At 48.5% G+C, this 27,921-nt stretch overlaps 1 protein-coding gene across 1 annotated transcript in view; it reads right to left on the bottom strand.

The window, feature by feature from the left end:
• The window catches only part of ACER3 (alkaline ceramidase 3), an 81,116-nt gene that overhangs the window by 18,530 nt on the left and 34,665 nt on the right, over positions 1–27,921 (bottom strand). The window contains exon 2 of the mRNA XM_015409723.1: positions 941–1,051. Within this exon, the coding sequence (XP_015265209.1) occupies positions 941–1,051 (111 nt within the window). The remainder of the gene's footprint in view (positions 1–940; positions 1,052–27,921) is intronic.

The following is a 27,921-nucleotide window of genomic DNA, read 5'->3' as shown; positions in this document are numbered from 1 at the left end:
CCCGACCCTTGGCCTTCCATCTCCTCCACCTCCCCTTTACTCTGCAGCTTCTGGTGTCCAAAGGCACACGGAGGCGCAGGTTCGATCCGTGGCCCCTCTGGTGAGAAGCGATTCAGACCTCAGGGCGGCTTACGACATGCCAGGCAGACACTCGACCACTAGCCGCAGCCCACTGAGCTGGCCATGTGGAAGCGTTCCTGGATGGGGGCCGCGAGGACCTGAAGCCACACATTGCTAGGTGGCTTCCTCACTTCTCACAGAAGCATCACAATACAAGAACTCGTATCTCACATCTCACAATACAAGAACTCCTTGTGGGCACTCCATGAAATTGCTGAGCGGTCGGGTTAGAACGGATAAAAGGAAGTCCTCCTTCGCCCAAAGAGTGATTCACACATGGAATTCACTGCCACAGGAGGTGGCGGCGGCTACAGGCATGGACAGCTTCAAGAGGGAATTAGATAGGCATATGGAGCAGAGGTCCATCAGTGGCTCTTAGCCACAAGGTATAGATAGGGGCTCTGGGGCAAGTGATGCTCTGTCTTCTTGGTGCTTGGGGGGGGGGGTTTCAACAGTGGGAGGGCTTCTAATGTCCTGGCCCCACTGGTGGACCTCCTGATGGCACCTGGTATTTCTGACCACTGTGTGACACAGAGTGTTGGACTGGATGGGCCTTTGGCCTGATCCAACATTGGCATCTCTTATGTTCTTAAGCATCAATTCCCCCCCCCCTCCCCAGGTGCCAAATTGTTTCAGCCACACTGGGCCACTGGGAGCCCTCAAAAATGCACACCAAGTTTTCTATGCCCTTGCCTGATGGACGCAACACCTGGAAGAGTAATAGGGGAGGGGGAGTGCTCGAAAGGTCCACCATTTGACAGCTATCGGGCTGTCCGAACTCCCCGCCCACCTGAGGAGATAATAAAGCTTTCCCACTTACCCATGAGGCCCATATAAGCAGCCAAATACCGTTTTTCAAGGCCGTCTTTGTAACACTGAATTGCACCATAGATTGGAGGTAGGATGAAAAACAGGTTGCTAACGGTGTTCCCTGCCAGAAAGAAAGCACAGGAAAAGGGATTAGCATTGGGCAAGCGACACGCTTTCTGAGAGGAGAAGAGAAGAAGAAGAGATGGGATTTCTACCCCGCCCTTCACTACCCCGCCCAGAGGATTCTCAGAGCAGCTTACAAACTCCTTTCCCTTCCCCTCCCCACAACAGACACCCTGTGAGGTAAAAGAAGAAGAAGGAGAACAGATTGGATTTATACCCCGCCCTTTGCTACCCAGAGGAGTCTCAGAGCGGCTGACAAACTCCTTTCCCTTCCCCTCCCCACAACAGACACCCTGTGAGGTAAAAGAAGAAGAAGAAGAGATGGGATTTCTACCCCGCCCTTCACTACCCAGAGGATTCTCAGAGCGGCTGACAAACTCCTTTCCCTTCCCCTCACAACAGACACCCTGTGAGGTAAAAGAAGAAGAAGAGATGGGATTTATACCCCGCCCTTCACTACCCAGAGGATTCTCAGAGCAGCTTACAAACTCCTTTACCTTCCCCTCCCCACAACAGACACCCTGTGAGGTAAAAGAAGAAGAAGAGGAGATTGCATTTATACCCGTCCCTTCACTACCCAAAGGGAGTCTCAGAGCGGCTGACAAACTCCTTTCCTTCCCCTCCCCACAACAGACACCCTGTGAGGTAAAAGAAGAAGAAGGAGAACAGATTGGATTTATACCCCGCCCTTTGCTACCCAGAGGAGTCTCAGAGCGGCTGACAAACTCCTTTCCCTTCCTCTCCCCACAACAGACACCCTGTGAGGTAAAAGAAGAAGAAGAGATGGGATTTATACCCCGCCCTTCACTACCCAGAGGATTCTCAGAGCAGCTTACAAACTCCTCTCCCTTCCCCTCCCCACAAAAGACACCCTGTGAGGTAGGTGGGGCTGAGAGAGCTCTTGACAGAAACTGCTCTTTTTCAAGAACAGCCGTGCCAGAACTGTGGCTTGCCCAAGGTCATCCAGCCGGGTGCAAGTGGAGGAGTGGGGAATCAAACCCGGTTCTCCCAGATCAGAGTCCGAGCACTTAACCACTACACCAAATTGATTCCCTCTTTGAAAACATACCTTCTTTGAAAAGACAAATGTTTAATTTGGGATTAGGTAATAATTACTCGGATTAATTATTCAAAGCTTCCGAGTTTCTACGGCATGGAGGACAGACACAAAAGAGCATTCCGTTATCTTTAGCAAATATTTAATATCTAAGTATATTTAAATATTTATTCTGGGAATGGAGCAGGGGTCACTGGGTGTGGGGGTGGGAGGTCCCTTCCCACTCTATGATTCTATAAGCTACCAATGGACTGACCAAGAGCAGCAAGTCTTGTCTTTTACAGGTTTCTTACGGGGACCAAATATGGTCGAAAGGGGGTCACAAACAAAACAGGCTCCAATTAAAAAGTTCTAACAGATTTTTTTTGGGGGGAGGGGGGAAAACTAGAGCCAGTTTGGTGTAGTGGTTAAGTGTCCAGACTCTAATCTGGGAGAACCGGGTTTGATTCCCCACTCCTCCACATGCAGCTGCTGGATGACCTTGGGCAAGCCATAGTTCTGTCAGAGCTGTTCTTGGAAGAACAGTTTCTGTCAGAGCTCTCTCAGCCCCACCTGCCTCACAGGGTGTCTGTTGTGGGGAGGGGAAGGGAAAGGAGATTGTAAACCACTCTGAGACTCCGAGTGAAGGGCCGGGTATAAATCCAATCTCTTCTTCTTCTTCTTCTCTCTTCTAGAAGTGAATTCTTCCACCTTGCCAAGTGGGCACCTGGATTTTTCCAGCCATGGTAATAAAAACGTTTCACATCTCTCATAAAGCAACCATTATCTCCGTGGCAACTTTTTCTTCCCGGCTTACTTGAATAAATACACACACAAACACCCCGGAACCATTTGGAAGTCGTAAAACCGGATCGAAACCCCTTAATGGGTTATCGGAAACCAGACCTAAGAGGAGAACAAATTCCTTCACTGGGTGTTATCCCTCATAGCCATAAACGCTCAAGGCATGTATGGAAAAGAAGACTGCAAGGGAAACCGTGGCTTATTTGGCTAAGAGAGGAGCTACTGCTCTGTACACTTGTACACTGTGTACACTTAGGTACAAAAATCAAAGGCACAGATATAGAATGGGAGGGACTTGGCTTGACAGCAGCACATGTGAAAGGGATCTGGGTGTTCTGGTTGATCACAAGCTACACATGAGCCTGCAGTGCAATGTGGCTGCGAAAAAAACTAATGCAGTCTTGGGGTGCATAAACAGAAGCACCGTGTCCAGATCACGGGAGGTGGTCGTTCCGCTCTGTTCTGCTATGGTCAGGCCCCACCTGGAGTCCTGTGCCCAGTTTTGGGCACCACATTTTAGGAAGGATGTTGACAAGCTTGAGCGTGTCCAGAAGAGGGCAACCAGGGTGGTGAGAGGGTTGGAATCCAAGTCTTATGAGGAAAGGCTGAAAGAGTTGGGTATGTTCAGCCTGGGAAAGAGAAGGCTTAGAGGGGACATGATTGCATTCTTCAAGTATCTGAAGGGCTGTCATGCAGAAGATGGAGCAGATCTATATTCTCTCATGCTCCGGATTGCAAGACTAGATCTAATGGGTGAAAATTACAAGGGAGTCTTTACCGGCTAAATATCAGGAGAAACTTCCTAACTGTTAGAGTGGTTGAGCAGTGGAACATTCTGCCTCGGGAGGTGGTGGATGCTCCTTCATTGGACGTTTTTAAGCAGAGGCTGGACCACCATCTTTCGAGTATGTTGTAGGGCTATCTTTCGGCCATGCTCCAGTAGAGTGCAGGGAGTTGGACTAGATGACCTGCAAGGTCCCTTCCAACTCTAACATTCTATGATTCTGTGATTCTACTGCATTGGGGGCTTGAATAATATACAACTGGGGGCGGTGACCAAAGCTGACTCTGTGTTGGCTTTTCCCTCCATTGTTTGATGAAACCCACGCTGGAACAGAAGTTCCCCTCTGCCCTGCAGGCTGGTTTCACCTCCTTGGATCATCAGGTTTCATGGTACCCTCCAGACGGCATGGCGTTTTTATGGCACCTTCTGCAGTCAGTACGGGGCCCCGAGGTATCTGGATGTGGTTTTGAGCTGCACTTTTTCCTCCCGGTTGAGACAACGTGGAGCAAATGCTAGATGCGGAATCGCCCGGAGAAGAGGCCGAAGGGAAGCTGCGGTTTCAGATTGAGAGCTGCTCTGTACAAAGGCACTGGGCACGCCTGGAAAAAGGCATTTCCAGCAATGCCAGCTGCTGACCACCAACATGGGGGCAGGGTAGGGGGAATCGCCTGCACTTCAAGCCGAATGAGCTTGGTTATTTCCTCGGGAGAGGCCCCTGCATCTCTGGCTGGCCGACGAACCAGCTCTGCGCACAGAAGGTATATCCGCAGCACACCTTTGAACAGGTTTAATGATGGATTCCCTGTCCCCTAAGTTAGTGGTTCCCAACCTTTTTCGTATGGGGACCAGTGTTCCCTCTAAGCTGAGTGAGTGTGAGCTAGCTCAGTTTTTCAGCCTCTGGCGCACACATTTTTGCCTTTGCTCTGGAAGGGTGGCTCCAGGAGAAGCGTCTAACCAATGATCATAGGGGCTTCCGGGATCGAAGAGGAGAATCAAATGGGCATTTGCAGTTCGAAGGGCCTGTATGCAGACCATAAGTATGCAGACCATAATCATGCAGACCATGATTAAGTCTGCTGGGCAATAAGGTGACGACTGACGAGACTCTCTTCAAGCCGGGCAGTGAAAAGCAAACTGGAACGAGACCCCTATGATTGAAGGCAAGAATTTAAGCGGAACAGTCCTGGAAAAAGTAGAAGGGACTTTGTTTTGAGATGGCCAGTTCCTGATACAGCAAGGTGGCGGCACAGGGAAGAAGAAAGAGGAAAACAGCAATGGAAGAGAAAATGAGACTGTGTAATATCTACTGAGGGAGACTTATTGTTAATTTGCTTTAAATGGTGGAGGGAAAAATAATGGTTAAATGAGATGCCATTGTTCTCTGTAATTTGTGTCTAAGTTAAATAGCGATTCTCCTGGACTACTCTTCATGTAGCCAGATTTGTTGGGATGTTTTCACAAGCTATATTGATGATTGATCACTCTCAATGTTAACTTCAACCAGACATCAGTCCTAAATCATCCAATTTTACGGAGAAATGGACCCCATTCATGGAATATATCTCAGCTTCGGATTCTCAACTCCAAAACTCTTTATACTTAAAATTACTAGACTACTAAACTTTACCTCTTTGACCATACTGCAATGCCTAGGTGTGACATTGTTATGATATAATTAAATGGGACACACGCTATTACTTCTTTGCATTAGCTCATTTTTATATTTAACTAAACACAAGGGTCACAGGTACTAAACTGAGCTTGTTGACAACAAAGTAAAACTACTACTGTGTTTCCCCGAAAATAAGACACTGTCTTATATTTATTTTTTCTCAAGAAGACACACTAGGGCTTATACCACAAATGCATAGATATCCTGCTAGGGCTCATTTTTTGGGGTAGGTCTTATTTTCGGGGAAACAGGGTAGTACTCTATTGTTTTGCAAACTATGTATGCTGTTCTGTAAGTTTAATACTACTATTACTTTTGAGAAAAAATTAATAAAAATAATTTTAAAAAGAAAAAAAGAAAGCTTTTTATTATTGTTAAGCAAATTTTTTACAAGCTGTAAGTTACCTCCAACCCTTGGGTTTTTAGTAGGTTTTCTTTTCTTTCTCCTATAGTGTGTAGATTCCCTCCCTAACTTCGTTGTAGTTTTTAGTAAATGCAAATAAAAAATCCCTTACGGGGGGCCATAAAAAAAAAAAGGAAGAACGGTTCCAGAGCAAAACTAATTTATGCAGTAGCCGAATCTCTCACTCACAACTTTGATGCCAGTAGCTCGCAAAGTAGAATTTTTGCTCACAAGACTCCACAGCTTAGAGGGAGCATTGCTGCTGACCCAAAAATTCAAATTTACTTTTGCATGGTGACCCACCCAGCACTGGACCAAGTCTCTTTGGTGCCACAGGCCACCTATGACCTTGGGACCCATCTCTTCCAGCATTCTATTTTCTATAATACCAAACCAGGGTGGGTTTTTTTGAGAAAAGAAGAAGACGACAACGATGGAGGAGGAAGAGGAGGAGGAATTTATACCCCACCCTTCACAACCCAAGGGAGTCTCAGAGTGACTGACAAACTCCTTTCCCTTCCCCTCCCCTCCCCACAACAGGCACCCTGTGAGGTAGGTGGGGCTGAGAGAGCTCTGACAGAAACGGCTCTTTTTCAAGGACAGCTCTCATCAGAACTACGTCTTGCCCAAGGTCGTCATCCAGCCAGGTGCAAGTGGAGGAGTGAGGGAATCAAACCCGGTTCTCCTATATTGGAGTCCGCGTACTTCACCACTACACCAAACTGGCTCATCACACAAAGGGTGTGGCTGCCCCCGCGCTGATCCAAATTTGTTCATCCTAGCGAAAGAACAGGTCCCAGGATTCTCAGGCATGACCGATAAAGCAAGGCCAAGCAGCTGCAGAGTCAATATACGCCGTGCATTGATTGTTAAGAAACATTTGAGTCCATGTCTTAGGTTGGACTGCAAAGGTACAAATTCTCAATCCCCCCGTAAAAAAACCAGAGAAGTTTGTAATATCGAGTTGCGTCCAGGTCTACAGTTAGATGATATTAAGAACAAACGCCAACCAATAGTAACGAATGCCAAAGTAAATAGGGAGCGGAACGTCTGCGATTAGGATCTTCTGTGGATTTTTTTACAAGCTCTGAAGATCGGGGAAAAGGCCTGCTCCTGGGGAAACGAAGAAACCCCTCCATACAGAGTAAACAATTGTTCTTCCATGTGATAGTATGTGTCGAGAACAGTGTTCCCTCTAAGCCGAGTTAGTGTGAGCTCGCTCACAGTTTTTTAGCCTCTGGCTCATACATTTTTGCCTTAGCTCTCAGGAAGGATGGCTCCAGAGCAAACTAATTTATGCAGTGGCCAAATCGCTCGCTCGCAACCTTAATGCCAGTAGCTCACAAGAGTAGAATTTTTTGCTCACAAGACTCCACAGCTTAGAGCAGTGGTGGCGAACCTATGGCACGGGTGCCAGAGGTGGCACTCAGAGCCCTCTCTGTGGGCACGCGTGCCATCGCCCCAGCCAGGCCCAGACCATCATTAAAGTGTCAAATTCTCTGCCAAATAATTTTAAGTAAACGAAAGCATTTGGGATTGCTCTCCTTCCTTTGTTTGGATCATCTTAAGTTAATGTATGAGTTGTTTTTTTCTGAAGTAAAACCTCAGTATTCAGGTTAAACTGCCGTGTTGGCACTTTGCGATAAATAAGTGGGTTTTGGGTCGCAGTTTGGGCACTCGGCCTCTAAAAGGTTCGCCATCACTGGCTTAGAGGGAGCTTTGGTAACACCTGAAGCTGCCTTCAATTGGGGGCCCCAACCTTCTTTGAGCCTGTGCACCTTTGGAATTCTGACACAGAGTGATGGGGCACAGCCACAAAACGGATGTCACGGGAAAGGGGGTGATGGCAGCATGGTGCCCGCGGGCAGCACGTTGGAGACCCCCACTTTAGACCGTGGGCATAGTTCTCGGTTGGGTGCTTACGTGTTACGGAAGGGCCTTTCCTGCCTCTGTGAGAAGAACCTGCACCAAAGGCACTGTGCATGTTCAGGAGTCTGTGCTTTTGTGCTCTTAGAAACACCGGGCCCACCTTTCAGGATGGACAGAAGGAAATACTTCTTTACACGGGGAGTGATTAAAATGTGGGACTCGCTGCCAGAGGATGTCCGGATGGCCACAGGCACAGACGGCTTTAAAAGAGGATGAGACAGATTCTCATAAAATTCTAACTATAAATACACGTTGATGGGGTCTGAACTGGCAGAGACTGATCAAGAGAGAGATCTTGGAGTTGTAGTGGATAACTCACTGAAAATGTCAAGACAGTGTGTGGCTGCAATAAAGAAGGCCAATCTATGCTGGGGATTATTAGGAAGGGTATTGAAAACAGATCAGCCAATATCATAATGCCCCTGTATAAATCAATGGTGCGGCCTCATTTGGATACTGTGTGCAGTTCTGGTCACCACACCTTAAAAAGGATACTATAGCTTTGGAAAAAGTGCAGAAAAGGGCAACTCGAATGATCAAAGGGTTGGAACACTTTCCCTATGAGGAAAGGTTAAAGCGCTTAGGGCTCTTTAGCTTGGAGAAACGACGACTGAGGGGTGACATGATCGAGGTTTATAAGATTATGCATGGGAAAGAGCAGGTAGAGAAAGAGGTACTTTTCTCCCTTTCTCACAATACAAGAACTCATGGGCACTCCATGAAACTGCTGAGCGGTCGGGTTAGAACGGATAAAAGGAAGTACTTCTTCACCCAAAGAGTGATTAACACATGGAATTCACTGCCACAGGAAGTGGTGGTGGCTACAAGCATGGACAGCTTCAAAAGGGAATTAGATAAGCATATGGAGCAGAGGTCCATCAGTGGCTATTAGCCACAAGGTATAGCTAGGGGCTCTGGGGCAAGTGATGCTCTGTCTTCTTGGTGCTTGGGGGGGCCAACAGTGGGAGGGCTTCTAATGTCCTGGCCCCACTGGTGGACCTCCTGATGGCACTGGTATTTCTGGCCACTGTGTGACACAGAGTGTTGGAAGGGATGGGCCTTTGGCCTGATCCAACACTGGCGTCTCTTATGTTCTTATTTATGGAAAAGAACAGCTCTTTCAGTGGCTGCTAGCTACGGTGGCTAAAAGAACCTCCATGCTCAGAGGTAGTAAAACCCTTGAATACCAGAGCCAGGAGGCAACATCAGGAGACCTCAGCTTCCATGCCCTGTTGTTGGCCCTCCACAGAAACTGGCTGGCCACTGTGTGAGACAGGAGGCTGAACTAGATGGACCCTCACTGGTCTGATCCAGCAGGGCTCTTCTTATATTCTCATCAGGGGAAGGCCTCAGCCTCTCTGCCTTGTTTTTGGCCCTCCACAGAAACTGGTTGGCCACTGTGTGAGACAGGATGCTGGACCAGATGGACCACTGGGCTGAAGAGGAAGACATGGTTTTGTACCTGCTCTTCACTACCCATAGGAGACTCAAAGCGGCTTACAATCCCTTCCCTTCCTCTCCCCACAACAGGCACCTTGTGAGGCAGGTGAAGCTGAGAGAGTTCGGAGAGAACTGTGACTGACCCAAGGTCACCCAGCAGGCTTCATGCGGAGGAGTGCGAGAGCAAACCCATTTCTCCAAACTAGAGTCCGCCGCTCTTAACCCTTACGCCATGCTGTCTGATGCAGCGGTGCTTTTCTTAAATCCTTAAATCTGCCACTGCTTGACCGGCGGTGCCCTCGGAGGACACCAGGAAAACGTTCAACACTCCAGCTTGGACCACGACTCCCCACCCACCCCCTGCCCCCAAAGAGTGTACCAGGTCACAGCCTCTGTAACACCCAGCGGCTACATTGTTCGCGGAAGAAAAGCTTATTCAGGAAAACAATGTTATCGGACGTCGGCCACTGCAGAAGTCAGGCCGGCAAATTCCACAGCTGTTTAACGGAGGCGGAGAAACTGAACAGAAAAGAGAATCCCAGCCCTTGCGCGGGGAACAAAGGAATCCTGGAAACACCAAATTATGCCAGCGATGACCATTTTTTTTTGCTACAGCACTGAAATCTTGTTATTCTACTGCGGAGCAACACGGTTACCCACGTTAAAAAGAGGACGAAAACTTTTGAAAGTTGACCACTCCATCTCCCTATTGCTGTTTTTACTGCAGCGGATCCAATTGTCAAGTCCGGCTCAAGAGACTCACAGCACAACAGAGGTGTCGTGCTCATGCGGTGAAGTGGTGAAGTTTCACTCTAGGACCTCCGAGGCCTGGGTTCGGATCAGAGTTTTATTACGGTCGCTAGACCAGCCATATACACCTAGTTATAATTTAACGGTTTTGCATACAGAATAGAGAATATACAGAATAAAACACTAAAATTTAGAAAAGCCTTGGGTTCTAATCCCCCCTCTAAGACATGAAGCTCAGCGGGTGACCTTGGCCCCCCTCTTTCTCTCTTTCTCTGCCTAACCTAGCTCAGATGGTTGCTGTGAGGGGAAATGGAAAAGGGGCAAGCCAAGTACACTGCATTGAGCTCTCTGGAGAAAGGAAAGGCTGCGGCTCAGTGGCAGAGGATCTGCCTAGCGTGCAGAAGATCCCAGGTTCAATCCCCGGCATCTCCAGTTAAAAGGACCGGGCAGGAGGTGATATGGAAGACCTCTGTCTGAGACCCTGGAGAGCCACGAGAGGGGCTGGTGGCTCAGTGGCAGAGCATTTGCTTGGCGTGCAGAAGGTCCCAGGTTCAATCGCCGGCATCTCCAGTTAAAAGGACCGGGCAGGAGGTGATATGGAAGACCTCTGTCTGAGACCCTGGAGAGCCACGAGAGGGGCTGGTGGCTCAGTGGCAGAGCATTTGCTTGGCGTGCAGAAGGTCCCAGGTTCAATCGCCGGCATCTCCAGTTAAAAGGACCGGGCAGGAGGTGATATGGAAGACCTCTGTCTGAGACCCTGGAGAGCCACGAGAGGGGCTGGTGGCTCAGTGGCAGAGCATTTGCTTGGCGTGCAGAAGGTCCCAGGTTCAATCGCCGGCATCTCCAGTTAAAAGGACCGGGCAGGAGGTGATATGGAAGACCTCTGTCTGAGACCCTGGAGAGCCACGAGAGGGGCTGGTGGCTCAGTGGCAGAGCATTTGCTTGGCGTGCAGAAGGTCCCAGGTTCAATCGCCGGCATCTCCAGTTAAAAGGACCGGGCAGGAGGTGATATGGAAGACCTCTGTCTGAGACCCTGGAGAGCCACGAGAGGGGCTGGTGGCTCAGTGGCAGAGCATTTGCTTGGCGTGCAGAAGGTCCCAGGTTCAATCGCCGGCATCTCCAGTTAAAAGGACCGGGCAGGAGGTGATATGGAAGACCTCTGTCTGAGACCCTGGAGAGCCATGGAGAGGGGCTGTGGCTCAGTGGGAGAGCCTCTGCTTGGCATGTAGAAGATCCCAGGTTCAATTCCTGGCATCTCCAGTTAGAAAGGACCAGGCAGGAGGGGATGGGAAAGACCTCCGCCTGAGACCCTGGAGAGGGATTATGGCTCAGTGGTAGAGCATCCCCCGGGCATGCAGGAGGTCCCAGGATCCATCGCCGGCATCTCTAGTTTTAAAAAACCAGGCAGCAGGTGATGTGGAAGACCTCAGACTGATTCGCTGGAGAGCCACCGCCAGTCTGAGTAAGCGATACTGAACCTGATGGACCAATAGAGCAAAGTTGGAGTCCCGTGTGGCACTTTTAACACCAACAAAGCTGAATTCTGGGAATAAGCTTTTGGGTGCCTGGAGAAGTGTGCCTGCACACGGAAGCTTGTGCCCAGAGTTAAACTTCGTTGGCCTTAAAGGTGCCCCTGGACTCAGACATTCTTCTGTTGCTTCAGACCAACACGGCTACCCCACCTGAATGTATCTAGATGGACTAAGGGTCTGATCTAGTATAAAAGGTAAAGGTAAAGGTTCCCTTGCTCGAAAGCCAGTCGCGTCCAACTCTAGGGTTGCGGTGCTCATCTCCGTTTCCGAAGACGTTTCCGTGGTCATGTGGCCGGCATGACTAGACGCCAAGGCGCACGGAACGCTGTGACCTTCCCACCAAAGTGGTCCCTGTTTATCTACTTGCAATGTCTTGCTTTCAAACTGCTAGGTTGGCAGGAGCTGGAACTAGAGACGGGAGCTCACTCCGTCATGCGGCACACTCGGGTCTCAAACTGCTGAACTACCGACCTTCCACAGCCTGCAGTTCAGCGTCTTAACCACTTGAGCCACCGCAGCTCCTAATCTAGTATAAGGCAGCTTCATATGACAGTATAAAAATACAACAAATAGACGGCATAGTTGAGTGGCTACAAACTGGCTCATGCATGCAGGGAAATGAGGGGGGGGCACACGAAGGGACTGTACCATTTCGGCATACAAATGGGAGGGGCGCATTTTGGAATCCTCCTCTGTTAAAGATGCCCTGAAAATTGGGAAAACCAAAGCTACATGGCAGATAAAGAGGAGGTGGAAATCCCCCCCCCCCCGATTGTGCTTTTTAAAAAATGTACAAGGAGTTTTTCTTGCAAAGGTATAGTCAAAGCTAGAACGCCTTCACTTCCAGATAGTAGTAGTAGTAGTAGTAGTCAGGGGTCATTTCGTAGAAAAAGAGGTGCACGAGCTCATTAGCATTACTCATTTGCATATGCCACACCCCCTGGCATCACCGGAAGTGTGTCAGAAGGCAACAGTGTCAGGCGCCACTGGACTGTTTTGGATTGCTAGCTAATTGAGGGGGGGGAGGCGCAGATCTGCCCTCACAGAGGAGGGAGAGCTTGTACCTAAAGGTGGGCTGGGGGAGAGGGGCTCTGAATTACCTGGCTGCTTCTTGCTCCTCGTGGCCCGACTGAGGGCTGCTGGGAGCAGGGGGCGGGGCTTGTTGCATGTGCCTGCCCCCTGAGCTCCTTACTGCCGGAGCTCCGCTCCTGTCCGCTCCCGCAGGAAATTACCCCTGGTAGTAGTAGTAGAAGAGAAGAAGAAGAGGAGGAGGAGGAGGAGGAGGAGATTGGGTTTGTCCCCTGCCCTTCACTCGGAGTCTCAGAGCGGCTTACAAACTCCTTTCCTTTCCCCTCCCCACAACAGAAGCCCAAGGATGGTACGCAGAGACCAGCAATGTCAAACTACCTCTGAACATCTCTTGCCGTGAAAACCCTACGGGCAGCGACTCAGTGGAACTTTACACACACACATTTGCATGTGTATAATCTATTTAAATAATTCAACAGAAACATATGAACACTGAAGTACCGAGAACCACGCAACTGCTGTACAACTATATAATGGTACAGACTGACTCAATGGAGACACCGCCCCATACCGTGGTCTCTGCCAATCGTGGCTTCAAAACCCCAGCCATGGTTTGCGCTTCCAAACGTACGGGCGAGCGAGCCACGGTTCAGAGCCGCTTGCCTGCTTTTATTCGTCCTCCGGTTCAGCTCCCAATCGATTTGGACGCTCCACGGCAAAGCGGTCCCCGGAGGCACTGCGACGGCTGCTGTTGCAGCTTGTCAGCTTTGAGACATCTCCACCAAAGCAGTTAAGCTCAGGGCTCTTTTTGTAGCAGGAACTCCTTTGCATATTAGGCGACACCCCCCCTAATGTAGCCAATCCTCCAAGAGCTTCCAGTAGCCCCTGTAAGAAGAGCTTTGTAAGCTCTTGGAGGATTGAGGGGGGGGGGGGGGGGGTCGCCTAATATGCAAAGGAGTCCCTGCTACGAAAAGAGCCCGACACACCCCTAATGTAGTCAATCCTCCAAGAGCTTCCAGTAGCCCCTGTAATAAGAGCTCTGTAAGCTCTTGGAGGATTGGCTACATTAGGGGTGTGTTGCCTAATATGCAAAGGAGTTCCTGCTACAAAAAGAACCTTGAGATTCCTTATTGGCAGTCTGAGTGTGGTGCAAGAGCTGAGCCATGGCTCCGTACGTATTTGCATGTGAGGCAAGCTTCACAAATTTGCACAGTCCTTTGAATAACTGTCTTTCCTTAAAATAGCTCAGTTTGTTTCAGTTTTTATTATGGCCCGCAGGGGGTATTGAAAGCCGGGGGGGGGGGGGGGAATACCCACTTTTAGAAAATTAATTACCTATGTAAAATCTCAGCATACACAAACACAAAGGTGGGGTTTTTTTTACTTAAAATAAAAACACGCTTAAAATATCAGCACTCTTGCAATATTTTGTTTATTTAACAGTCTGATAACTAACACCTCTTGCTCTGAGTTACTGCATTAAAATGTTTGCACTGTTGCTTGAGTGTGCTGTTCAGGTGTGTATCTGTAAGCTGCAAACCTACAATGAGGCAGCAGCAGCAGAACTGGAAGAAGCCGCAGAAGACAGTCAGGTTCACTGCGAGCCTGCTAGAAGCCCACCTTTGTGTTTGTGTCCTTTATAAAGTTTATATCTCCGCTACCTGGCATCCCATTTTATGACACACATGGCCCGGCCCAACAAGGCCTCATTTATGTCAGATCTGGCCCTCATAACAAATGAGTTCGACACCCCTGATATAGAGCATCCTTTCCTTCCTGCTATCTGATCCTTTCCTATGAAGTAGAATGCTGCTCATAGGGGCAATTTCCTCTGCTTCCACTCTCTCATTTCTTCTCTCTCGCATGCATACAAAGAAGGTGCACAATCTTTCCATCTTGCACCACGGAGGCTGGACATGCATCCAGCATCCAATACCATCTAGTTAGTTAAGAGTAGGTAATCTGGACACTATATTACCAGGCAGCCTCTTTAACCTGGATAAAAGATTGGATTACTCTGGAAGACACTAGAACACTAGCATTAGAAGGTCATGATCTTTATATGGGTTGGCACTCTTACGTTTGGTACGAAAAAGAGAAAATACATTTGCTTTTTAATCGTCATATACTAAGAGGAGCCTTAAGTAAAATTTGGAATGAGATAAAAGAGAGATTTTATAGGAAGACACCGAGATGGGTCTCGCCACTAGAAGCATTTGTAAAACCTTCACTTTTGTCAATAAGTAAAAAAGCCAACTATCAAATATTACTTGAAAGAAATGATAAACTAAAAACAGAACATCAAATTAACTTATCATGGTGGGAGCAGTCTCTACTGCAAGACAGATATGGTAAAGACAAGCTAAGAGGATTTGAAGATCGAAATAATCAACTTGATAAGACCTGGTTATCATCAAGTGATAAATTAATCCAGAAACTTTATAGATTCTTATTAGAGGACTACGAGTTAGATGAAAACATCAAAACTACAATGATTTCATGGATGAAAGATATGGGGGAAAACATAGAAATAGAACAATGGGATATAATATGGAAATCTGTAAAGTATGAGAGCTGTATCGTATAAGGAAAATATTTATAAAATGTTCCATAGGTAGTATTGGTCTCCGAATAAAATTGCAAAGTGTTACCCTAATACATCTAATAGATGTTGGAAGTGTAAAATGAATTTAGGGACCTTTTATCACATGTGGTGGAAATGCAGTAAAATACAAAAATATTGGGAAATGGTACATAAAACTCCCTGGCCCCAGGCAGGGGTGGGGAGAGGTGGGGAGGAAGCAACTTACCCTCCCTCTTCTCCTGCCTCCTCCTGGCTGAATGAGGGCTCGAAGCGGGGTGGCCGAAAGCAGGGGGCGGGGCTTCGTCATGTGCCCCGCCCCCTGCACCTCACCCGGGGGAACGCCCCCCGAAATGACCTCTGCATAAAATTATTTTAGAAATTTTCAATTTAGATGTTTTATTAACACCTGAAATTTATTTGCTGAATATAATTCCAAATGGCTACTCAGCGCAAGATGTATATTTATTAGTATATATTATAACAGCTGCTCGAATACTACTGGCAAAAAACTGGAAAACAGATAAAATACCCTCAAAAGAGGACTTAATATTTAAACGCTTAGATCTTGCACAAATTGATAATTTGAGTTTATTGCTTCAAGGTAAAGATAATAAAATACAGAATAAAAGATGGTTAAGGGTATATAATTGGATAAAGCATATTAATAATATATATAAAGTATATAAGATATATAAAGCATGTAACAGATTTATAGACTCTAGAAATTTATGTAATCTAAGAAAACGAAATGTTTGTAATCTTTTTGAAAATATGAAAAATAAACATGGGGGGAAAATGAGTAGGTGATCTATCTCTTACCCGCACTCTCAAGCTCTTTAAAAAAGTTGCTTATTAGTTTTAGAACTGATTGCTGACTCCGTGTACCTTGTAAGTCTTTTGCCACGCCGAGCCCCAGCTCTGCTGCATTAAAGCCTTTGAGCACTGCTATTTTCCTGTGGTTCCCTGGCAATACCACATCCAGAGAATCCAGCCGTTAGAACTGCTACAACCCTGCTAAGCCTCCGGTCTCAGCATCCCATACAGAGAAATTCATTACCGGGCTAAAAATTAACAAAGAGCCAGGAGGCGATTATACACCTGCTGAATTGTTAATGGCTTTTAAAGATATATGGATTCCTCCTCTTAAAACCTTTACCGACCTGTATATCGCTGCAAACTAACCTGTCACTTAAAAGTCAGGGTCCTTAGTCAGGTTACTCAACACAGGGCTTCATGAGAAGATAACTGTTTATTGATAAAGCCAGTACTAGAACCACGTGTACAGCTTGTGTCAGGAATGGTTGCAAATACTTGGGCCTCTGATTTATACTAGAATCAAACATCCCCCCGGTAAGCATGAGCCAATGGATACATCTCGCGCACACGGGCCAAGCAAGGCAAGCAGGCAAAAGCCGTTAACTTTCCCAGTCAAGTAAAACTGCAGCTGGAGCATCTACAAGGTCAAGCATAAGATAGCAAACAGTTGGTGAGCCAGGGAGAGCTGAGACAGAAAACAGGAGGGCCCCCCTCCACATTCCAGACCTATGACAGGGCTACCTGACATCGTACAAGTAACCCCAGAAAGAGTGAAGCAGCTGGGCCAAAGCCGAAAGGACGCTCAGTTGTGGATGTGACAGATTGTGAAAGGAAAGCCTGATGCTGCAAAGAACGATACTGCATAGGAAACTCCGGAGCACAACGGAAGACAGGAGGGCCTGGCGTGATGTGGTCCACGGGGTCGCAAAGGGTCGGACTCAACTGTGCGACTGAACAACCAACACAGTGAAGAACAAATACCAACTGATGTATGACATGGAAGATAGAATCATAGAATCACAGAATTGGAAGGGACCTCCGGGGTCATCTAGTCCAACCCCCTGCTCTATGCAGGAAATTCACAAATAACTCCCCCTCCACACCCCCAGTGACCCCCTGTTCCAGGCCCAGAAGATGACAAAAAAAAAACCCAGGGTCTCCAGCCAAACAGGACTGGAGAACAATGGCTTCCTGACCCCAAAGTGGTGATTGGCATTTCCCTGGGTGTGCGAGAAAGGGCCACAGGAACTAAGCACTGATACAACCCTTCCTGCCTTCCCTTCCTTTGGTACCAGATCTTGATTTTCGACAGTGCTATTTTAAAAGCGGCTTTGAAATGTTATAAGTACCTTTTGTATACAATTTTAAAATTTTAAAACTAATTTCCATAATATCATGGGATTTTATAGAATTCATTGAAGTTTATAATATGTGGTCTGATATTATTGATCGAGAGCATGTTTATTAGCTTTTATTGTAAAGACGTTCTGCCTAAATTTCTTGTAATTTTATGTAATGCGTTTTATAGTTGTTGTTTGCATGTTTGGCTTAAGACCTTGGGTCAATGAAGCTAATAAATGAAATGGAATGGATTTTCAAAATACGAAATGGAGCAATGGAAGGGGTGGGGCGGCCGTTAGGGAGGGGTGGCCCCTGACCCGCTTTCGGGGGCCTGGCAACCTACTTTTGGGTCTTGACACACAGGTTGGACAACACCGCCCAAAGCCAAATGTTCACAGTAAGCTCGTTCTGGAATCGGGATGCCATTACAACAAATGAGATCACAACAGAAATGAAAAAGCGCGACGGGAGCCAAGCACGCCCGTTTGAAGCAAGCAACGCTGTGCGCGAGGGAATACAAGAGTGGGCATTGTCCACGGCGGCCCCGCCACCAACAGAAGAGAGAAAAGCAAGCAAGTACGCAAAACATCATTTGGACGTTCCATTAGAGCACCCGACTCCGTCTCGCTGTGTCCGAGAGAGAGCAAAATCACTTTTGACTGGAAAAGGTTCTGCGCAGAGCGAGGGAATTCTAAAGCCCTTTCAGTGATTTTTCTTTTAAGCCTGTTTAATAAAGCAACACTGTGTTGTGAGTCACAGGGGGTGTCTGTGGTGGGGAGGGGAAGGGAAAGGAGTTTGTAAGCCGCTCTGAGACTCCGAGTGAAGGGCGGGGTATAAATCTAATCTCCTCCTCTTCCTCTTCTTCTTCCTTTTCTGCAGGACTTTCCTTGCTTGGCCCATTTGCTGGAGTCCACCAAGCCCCTTGAGATATTGCTCCTAAGGTCATGAGACCCTCGGGGCCAGCACCGAAGGGGGTCGGCAGTGGGAAGGGGGTAATGGCAGAAACTGCTGCCCTCTCTTCCTTAGTCTTGTGCCACGAGGACTTCAGAACCAGCTTCTCTCACAGGCAGTGTTCCCTCTAAGCTGAGTCAGTGCGAGCGAGCCCCTAGCTTTTTAGCCTCCGGCTTACCCATTTTTAAAAATTATTATTAATTATTTTTAATTTCCAACAAACATAACATACAGAGTGACAGACAAAACGTAAAACAGATCCTACTTCTTGCAACTTAGTTTCTTATGAACGTATAACTAAAACTAGTTGTGTTCACCTGACATTAGTTAAGTGTTCATTTCTAGCCACTTATACAATTTTGACCAAACCTTTTGAAAAACAGAGCTTCCATTTCCGCGAAGTTTTGGGGTTAGATTGTCCAATTCAACCACTTCAATAGCTTTGTAAAAAAATTCCCGTCCGTGGGGCGTTTCTTCATTCTTCCATAACCTTGGCAGTTCCATCCTTGCAGATGAATAATCAAACACTTTTCATCCTTATGTAAGTTTTCTGGTAGCATATTTAAAAGGATTATCTCCGGGTCTAGCGGAATTTGTAATTGCGTTATTTGTACTAATACCAGATGAATCTCCTTACAGTGTTTTTTAAACTACAGGACAAGTCCACCAGGCACGATAGAAGGAGCCCACGTGTGATTTACATCTTCAGCATTTATTATTTGAGCTAGAATAAAAGCGGGCCAGTCTATCTGGTTTCTGTTCAGATTGCATAAATCTTTCGGCTCACCCATCGTTGTCTTGGCTCAGGAGGGATGGCTCCGGAGCCAAGTCACTGATGCAGCGGCCAAATCGCTCGCTCACGACTTTAATGCCGGTAGCTCACAAGGTAGAATTTTTGCTCGCGAGACTCCACGGCTTAGGGGGAACATTGCTCGTAGGTACCTGCTTTGGAAGGCATGCTTTGGTTGGCCCCACCAGCTGAGGCCAGATGGGTAGCGACCTGAGGAAGGGCCTTCTCGGCCGTGGCACCAAAACCCTGGAATTCCCTTCCCAGGGAGATGTGACTGTCTCCCTCTATCAGTGTCTTCCACCAGCGGGTGTTGTTTTCTTTCACCTGGGACACCTCCGATAAAAATATACTGCCCTCTTCCCTGGATCTGGTGTTGTTTGGTTTATGTGTTTTTATTGAATTAGTTTATCGTTTTAAATGCTGTTTGTAGTTGTTTTAATATTTTCATGTTGGCCCCCCTTGGGGTCCCCGATCGAGTGGAAAGGAGGCATTTTGTGGCTCTTAGCCACAAGGTATAGATAGGGGCTCTGGGGCAAGTGATGCTCTGTCTTCTTGGTGCTCGGGGGGGGTCAATAGTGGGAGGGCTTCTAATGTCCTGGCCCCACTGCTGGACCTCCTGATGGCACCTGGTATTTCTGGCCACTGTGTGACACAGAGTTTTGGACTGGATGGGCCATTGGCTTGATCCAACATTGGTGTCTCTTATGTTCTTATTTTAAAAATACATCTCTCAGACAAAGCAGATAACAACTGTGCAACTGGGTACCTGCCAGCGATTGTTATAAAGCTCAACCAAAACACAGAAGAGTATTTATTTCATTCATTCATTCATTTATACCCTGCCTTTCTCCCCAGTGGGGACCCAAGGCGGCTTCCGTCATTCACCTTTCCTCCGTTTCACCTTCGCAACAGCCCTGTGAGGTAGGTCAGGCTGAAGGAGTACTGACTGGCTCGACGTCGCCCAGCGAGCTTCCATAGCACTAGTGGGGATTTGAACTTGGGTCTTCCCGATACCTGTCCGACACTCTTAAGCACTACACCGCAATGGTAGGCGGCCTTTCGAGTTCTGCAGAATTCCTTACCAGGCTTAGGAGGAAACCAAAGATGTTTCTGCCCCCGACCTTAAGGCCTCTTGGTTGCACAATGTTGCACAAAACTTTAATCTAAGAACATAAGAGAAGCCCATGTTGGATCAGGCCAGTGGCCCATCCAGTCCAACACTCTGGGTCACACAGTGGCCAGAAATATCAGGTGCCATCAGGAGGTCCAGCAGTTGGGCCAGGACACTAGAAGCCCCCCCACTGTTGCCCCCCAAAGCACCACGCACCAAGAATACAAAGTATCACTTGCCCCAGACTGAGGGTTCCTATCTATCCCTTGTGGCTAAGAGCCACTGAGGGACCTCTGCTCCATATGCTTATCTAATTCCCTTTTGAAGCCGTCCATGCTTGTAGCTGCCGCCACCTCCTGTGGCAGTAAATTCCATGTGTTAATCACTCTTTGGGTGAAGAAGGACTTTGTTTTATCTGTTCTAACCCGAACGCTCAGCAGTTTCATGGAGTGCCCACGAGTTCTTGTATTGTGAGAAAGGGAGAAGAGGACTTCTTTCTCAACCGGCTCTATTTAAATTTATCAGCAGGTGGTGGGTGGAGGCGGCGTTAAATTGCACCCTCAGACTTCTATGGGTTTACAAAAGGGCGGGATGATGCTTGCGGATTTCCCAACAATCCCTTTCCCCAGCCAACTCCAAAACACCAAATTACCCTCTTTCATCAACACGGGACGTGCGAGACAGAATTTCGCTATGGCGTCCCCTCTCCCTACCGTCTCTTTCCCAGGTCAGGATACGGGAGATCTTTTAGACACTTTCAGGTCGGCAGCCACATTCGTCTGCACTAGAAGAGCTGAATTCGAGTCCAGCAACACTTTAAGGAACGACAAGATTTCCCAGGGCATACACTTCTGAGAATCAAAGCTTTAAGACAGGGGTGTCGGAACTCATTTGTTATGAGGGCCGGATCTGACGTAAATGAGAAGACCTCGTTGGGCCGGGCCGGGTGTGTCATAAGATGCAATGCAATGCCAGGTAGCGGAGATATAAACTTTAGAAACTTTAGAAACACAAAGAGGTTTTTTTTAAAAAAAACAAAACTTAAAATAAAAAGATGCTTAAAACTTTAGCTCTGTAAGCTGCAAACTTTTGATTTGTTGACATTCCCCACAGAAATCTCATGCTCAGAGTTTTGAGTCCAGGACCCAGGTTGCAACATGAAATGGCTGAGTAATTAAGAGAGTCTGACGAAGCAAGCTACGATGCAGCAGGAGCAGAAGTGGAAGCAGGAGATGGCCAGTTCCACTGTGGGCCTGATGGAAGTCCTCCGGGGGTCTGATCCGGCCCCCGGTCCGCATGTTTGACACCCCTGCTTTAAGAACTTGGACTCCTGAAAGCTTTCAGTTACATTAAACATGTGGCTAGTCGATCCATATCTCTTCCCTGTGTTAAGGTGCTACTGGACTCAAATCTTGGATTTCGATTCTCTTTGTGCTGACTTCTTTATTTAAAATTTCTGCAATCATTCCCATTCCGCTTACTCACCCCAAAACCCCTCAACCTGGCCGTCGAGCTTAAAGAGACCCTTCGCAGGCTCCTGTGATTTTGACTTTGCTACCTTGCTGGCAATGCTCCCCCTAAGCTGTGGAGTCCCGTGAGCAAAAATTCTACTTTGCGAGCGACTGGCATTAAAGTTGTGAGTGAGCAATTTGGCTGCTGCACAATTCAGTTTGCTCTGAAGCCCTCCTTCCTGAGTGAAGACTAAAAATGTGTGAGCCGGAGGCTAAAAAACTGTGAGCTAGCTCACACTAACTCAGCTTAGAGGGACACTGCTCACAGGGTGTCCGTTGTGGGGAGGGGAAGGGAAAGGAGATGGTAAGCCGCTCTGAGACACCTCCGGGTAGTGAAGGGCGGGGTAGAAATCCAAACTCCTCCTCCTCCTCTTCTTCTCCTTCTCTCTCTCCCTCTCCCACCCTCCCTCTCTCTCTCCAGGAATTTCCCAACCCAGACCGGCAACCCCATTTCCTTCTTTTGCATTGACCTGTATTGCATTGCCCAGGTTAGCCAGATCTCATCAGACCTCAGCAGCTAAGAAGGGTCAGCCCAAATGTTCCCTCTAAGCTGTGGAGTCCTGTGAGCAAAAATTCTACTTTGTGAGCTCCTGGCATTAAAGTTGTGAGCGAGCCATTCAGCTGCTGCATAAATTAGTTTGCTCTGGAGCCATTCTTCTAGAGCCGAGACAAAAATCTGTGAGCCGGAGGCTAAAAACTGCGAGCTACTAACTCAGCTTAGAGGGAACACGGCCCGCTCATTATCCACTACACCAAATCACATATTCAGAAGTTTAGAGGTACTTCAGATTAGGCCGAACTCAAGGACGTTCTAGCAAACTACGTAGCCAAAAAGGAATCTGAATTCAGGGCCTCTCAGCCTTAGTCCTGGATGGTCTAGGCTAGCCCAATCAGATCTCAGAAGCTAAGCAGGGTCAGCCCTGGCTAGTCCATGGATGGGAGGTCACCAAGGAAATCTGGGGTTGCTACGCAGAGACAGGCAATGGCGAACCACCTCTGTGTGTCTTTTGCCCTGTCCTAGATAGGCCAGGATAGCCTGCTCTCCACAGATCTCAGAAGCTAAGCTGGGTTGGTCCACTCAGTGTTTGGATGGGAGACCACCAAGGAACTCCGGGGTTGCTACGCAGAGGCAGGCAATGGCGAACCACCTCTGGGTGTCTTTTGCCCTGTCCTAGATAGGCCAGGCTAGCCTGCTCTCCACAGATCTCAGAAGCTAAGCTGGGTTGGCCCAGTCAGTATTTGGATGGGAAACCACCAAGGAACTCCGGGGTTGCTACACAGAGGCAGGCAATGGCGAACCACCTCTGGGTGTCTTTTGCCCTGTCCTAGATAGGCCAGGCTAGCCTGCTCTCCACAGATCTCAGAAGCTAAGCTGGGTTGGCCCAGTCAGTATTTGGATGGGAGACCACCAAGAAACTCCGGGGTTGCTACACAGAGGCAGGCAATGGCAAACCACCTCTGTGTGTCTTTTGCCCTGTCCTAGATAGGCCAGGCTAGCCTGCTCTCCACAGACCTCAGAAGCTAAGCTGGGTTGGCCCACTCAGTGTTTGGATGGGAGACCACCAAGAAACTCCGGGGTTGCTATGCAGAGGCAGGCAATGGCGAACCACCTCTGGGTGTCTTTTGCCCTGACCTAGATGGCCCGGGCTAGCCTGCTCTCCACAGACCTCAGAAGCTAAGCTGGGTTGGCCCACTCAGTGTTTGGATGGGAGACCACCAAGAAACTCCGGGGTTGCTATGCAGAGGCAGGCAATGGCGAACCACCTCTGGGTGTCTTTTGCCCTGACCTAGATGGCCCGGGCTAGCCTGCTCTCCACAGATCTCAGAAGCTAAGCTGGGTTGGCCCACTCAGTGTTTGGATGGGAGACCACCAAGGAACTCCGGGGTTGCTACGCAGAGGCAGGCAATGGCGAACCACCTCTGGGTGTCATTTGCCCTGTCCTAGATAGGCCAGGCTAGCCTGCTCTCCACAGATCTCAGAAGCTAAGCTGGGTTGGCCCAGTCAGTATTTGGATGGGATCTCAGAAGCTAAACTGGGTTGGCCCACTCAGTGTTTGGATGGGAGACCACCAAGGAACTCCGGGGTTGCTACACAGAGGCAGGCAATGGCGAACCACCTCTGGGTGTCTTTTGCCCTGTCCTAGATAGGCCAGGCTAGCCTGCTCTCCACAGATCTCAGAAGCTAAGCTGGGTTGGCCCAGTCAGTATTTGGATGGGATCTCAGAAGCTAAACTGGGTTGGCCCACTCAGTGTTTGGATGGGAGACCACCAAGGAACTCCGGGGTTGCTACACAGAGGCAGGCAATGGCAAACCACCTCTGTGTGTGTTTTGCCCTGACCTAGATGGGCCGGGCTAGCCTGCTCTTCTCAGATCTCAGAAGCTAAGCTGGGTGGCTCAGAGTGGCTCACATCATCAGACAATTAGACAATCCCACAAAAGATAAAATCAGTTAAAATGTTAATCCCAACAAAGTTAAAATCCCAATGACCAATTTAAATAGCTAACTGGCAGCTCAACAGTTAGTTACATTTCAGTGTACACAGAGTTCATGGCAGGGAAAGGCGGTGGATCATTTTGATGGGTCCTGGCACGAGGAGGAGGAGGAGGTTTAGTTACATTTCAGTGTACACAGAGTTCATGGCAGGGAAAGGCGGTGGATCATTTTGATGGGTCCTGGCACGAGGAGGAGGAGGAGGAGGAGGAGGAGGAGGTTGGATTTATACCCTGCCCTTCACTACCCAAAGGAGTCTCAGAGCGGCTTACAATCTCCTTTCCCTTCCCCTCCCCTGTGAGGCAGCTGGGGCTGAGAGAGCTCTGACAGAAACGGCTCTTTTTCAAGAACAGCTCTGACAGAACTATGGCTTGCTCAAGGTCATCCAGCAGGTGCAAGTGGAGGAGTGGGGGAATCAAACCCGGTCCTCCCAGATTAGAGTCCGCACACTTAACCCCTACACCAAAACTGGCTGTAAATAGTGCCATGGAGTAATTGAGACAGTTGAGGCCAGGGAGACCGGTGTTGCTTGACGCCTGCCACCTCAACCAAAGGCATGGAGAAAGAGCTCCGTCTTGCAGGCCCTGCGGAACTGCAATAAATCCCACAGGGCCCTGATATCAGTGGGAAGCATGTTCCACCAGGCCGGGGCTGAAAAGGAGTTTGTAAGCCGCTCTGAGACTCCTTCGGGTAGTGAAGGCCGGGGTATAAATCCAATCTCTTCTTCTTCTCCTCCTTCTTCTCCTCTCCTTCCCACGCATACTCTAAATCGGGCAGAATGCTTCCCATGTTGACCCCGGAGAACAAAAAGCATAACGCAGGATCAGATTTTTGCCAGAAAGGCGACACTCGAAGCTTTCCTCCAGACTAGTTTTCTGACCTCTGTTTAAACCACAGACTGAATTCAAGAGGCTTTTGAACGGGAGCTCGCATACCAACCCCGCCGGACACCCGGGCAAATACGTCACTCCCTCCCAGCATCTATGCTGACGATGGCTTGGGCAGAAAGATTTCTCCACATACCAGCGGAATCTAGAGCGACAGGTCGAGGATAAGTTATGCGCGCACACCTTCGGAGTGACCTTTTCCTGGTCTGATTAGAGAACCGAAAGCATTCTCAGCTCTTTAACTTTGAAATGGAGGTGTGGGTGTGGATGGCGAAGAAAGATGAGGGGAGGAAAATTGCTTCTTTTGAAATGTGGTCTTGGAGGAGAGTTTTACGGATAGAAGAAGAAGAGATTGGATTTATACCCCGCCCTTCACTTGGAGTCTCAGAGCGGTTTACAAACGCCTTTCCCTTCCCCTCCCCACAACAGACACCCTGTGAGGGGGGTGGGGCTGAGTATAAATCCAGGAGAACAGCTCTGACAGGACTATGGCTTGCCCAAGGTCATCCAGCAGCTGCAAGTGGAGGCGCGGGGAATCAAACCCGGTTCTCTCAGGTTAGAGTCCACGCACTTAACCACTACACCAAACTGGACCACCAAAAAGACAAATAAGCGGTTTCTAGACAAAAGTAATGAATACTGAATTGTTACACTAACTTTTAAGGTTGACAGTGAAGAACCTGAAATTCTTCAAGATTTTCTATTCCTTGGCTCCATTGTCAACTGGAAGGGGGACTGCAACCAAGAAATCAGAAGGCGACTGAGACTAGGCAGCCATGAAGGAGCTAAAAAAGACCCTTAAGTGTAAGGTTGTGTTGCTGGTGACCAAGATCAAGTTAATTCATAACCACGGTATTCCCCATTATTAAGCGTGGGTGTGAAAGTTGGACAAGAAGTCATCCAACGAGTGACTAACACGTGGAATTCACTGCCACAGGAGATGGTGGTGGCAGCTACAAGCCTGGACAGCTTCAAGAGGGAATTAGATAAGCACAAGTGGAGACCCGCAACAAAATGTTGCCTACTGTGTTCTAGTTGGGTCTCCACTTGTTCTCTTCCCCCCCCCCGGCTGATGGGCGAGCGGCGTGCCGCTCGGCCATCGCTGCTGGTCCCCCCCCGGCCCGAAGCGACGGCTGAGTGGTGTGCCGCTGGGCTGTCACTGCTGGTTTCCCCCCTGGCCCAAAGCGACGGCCGAGCGGCGTGCCGCTGGGCCGTCGCTGCTGGTCCCCCCCCGGCCCGAAGCTGCTGTTCCCCCGTCTGTCTCTTTCTCTCTCTTCCTCTCTCTTTCTCTCTCCCTCTCTTTTCCCCCCTCACCGGCTCCGAGGCGAGGCCCGCGCGGTGTGGAGCCGCCGGGCCTCGCGACTCACTCTCTCTCTCTCTTCCCAGCCCCTACCCCCCCGGCTCCGAACCTCCCTCCCAAGCAGCGGCGGCGTTCGCAGAGCGTTCCCTGTGCATGCGCAGCGGACGCTCTGTGAGTTTCGAGGGGATTTAAACAAACCTCTCCCTGCCCCCCAAGTGCCCCCGAAGTGCGGAATTAGATATCCACACAGAGGGGTCCACTTCACTATTAGATATATAGATATGGAGCAGAGCTCCATCAGTGGCTACTAGCCACAAGGTATAGACATCAAGGCAAGAGACGTTCAGAGGCGGTTTGTCATTGACTGCCTCTGTGTCACAACCCTGGACTTCCTTGGCAGTCTCCCATCCAAGGACTAACCAGGCCCAACCCTGCTTAGCTTCCAAGTTCTGACAAGACCGGGCTAGCCTGGGACGTCCAGGTCCACCCTTGAAGTACTGAAACTATGAACCTAAATTCCCAGGGAGACCCAAAGGGATCAGTTCTTATTTGTAAAGGACTGAAGGTTTAGACCACGGGTGTCGAACTCATTTCTCATGAGGGCCGGATCTGACATAAATGAGACCTTGTTGGGCCAGGCCACGCGTGTCATAAAATGGAACGCCAGCTAGGGGAGATATAAACTTTGTAAAGGACGCAAATACAAAGGGTTTTTTTTTACATAAAAACATGCTTAAAACATTAGCACTCTTGCAATATTTTGTTTATTTAACAGTGTCTGATAACTGACACCTCTTGCTCTGAATTACTGCGTCAAAATGTCTGTGCTGTTGCAATCTTGAGCATGCTGTTGCTGTGCGGGTGTGTTTCTGTAAGCGGCAAACCTACAATGATGCAGCAGCAGCAGAACTGGAAGAAGAAGCAGAAGACAGCCAGTTCCACTGCAGGCCTGATAGAAGCCCTCCGGGGGCCTAATCCAGCCCCCGGGCCGCATGTTTGACACCTGTGGTTTAGACTATGTACTTGGGAATGAAAGAAAGAAGAGAAAGACTGGCATTGTCTAAGCATAGCTGCACACTAAAAACATTTAATAAAACAAAAGAGAATATGAGACGGAGAAAATAAAAGGTAAGAACATCTGAAAATTGGAAGATAATACTTTGGAATCTGAAGTACATGCACATAGAAGAGAAGAAGAGATTGGGTTTATACCCTGCCCTTCACAGGAGTGGCTTACAATCTCCTTTCCCTCTCCCCCCCCACAACAGACACCCTGTGAGGGAGGTGGGGCTGAGAGAGCTCGTTCGAGGACCGCCCTTGAGAGAACAGCTCTGAGAGAACTTGTGACTGACCCAAGGTCACACCAGCAGCTGCTTGTGGAAGAGTGGGGGATCAAACCCGGTTCTTCCAGACTAGAGCCCGTGCTCCTCATCACTCCTCATCACTACACCAAACTAGCTCTCCTTCCGCTACTAAGGATTAAGGACACTCTTCCTGAGGTCCACGGCAGCTGACCCACTGCAAGATCCATGACTGGACCATCCTAGAGCTTTTTAAAATGGGACCCCAATTTGGAGCAAGGCACAGAGTTTTAAAAAGGTTGTACAGCCATACTGGCCCATGCAAAATCCAAGAACAAAATCTGAGTACTACCCGGCTGCACATTAATGAAACATTTCCTTGAAAGAAAAAGAGAGAAGAGATAA

This window comes from Gekko japonicus, unplaced genomic scaffold (genome assembly GCF_001447785.1).
Source record: "Gekko japonicus isolate JY-2015 unplaced genomic scaffold, Gekko_japonicus_V1.1 scaffold3704, whole genome shotgun sequence".
NCBI lineage: Eukaryota > Metazoa > Chordata > Lepidosauria > Squamata > Gekkonidae > Gekko > Gekko japonicus.
This window is presented reverse-complemented; position numbering and strand designations above follow the sequence as displayed.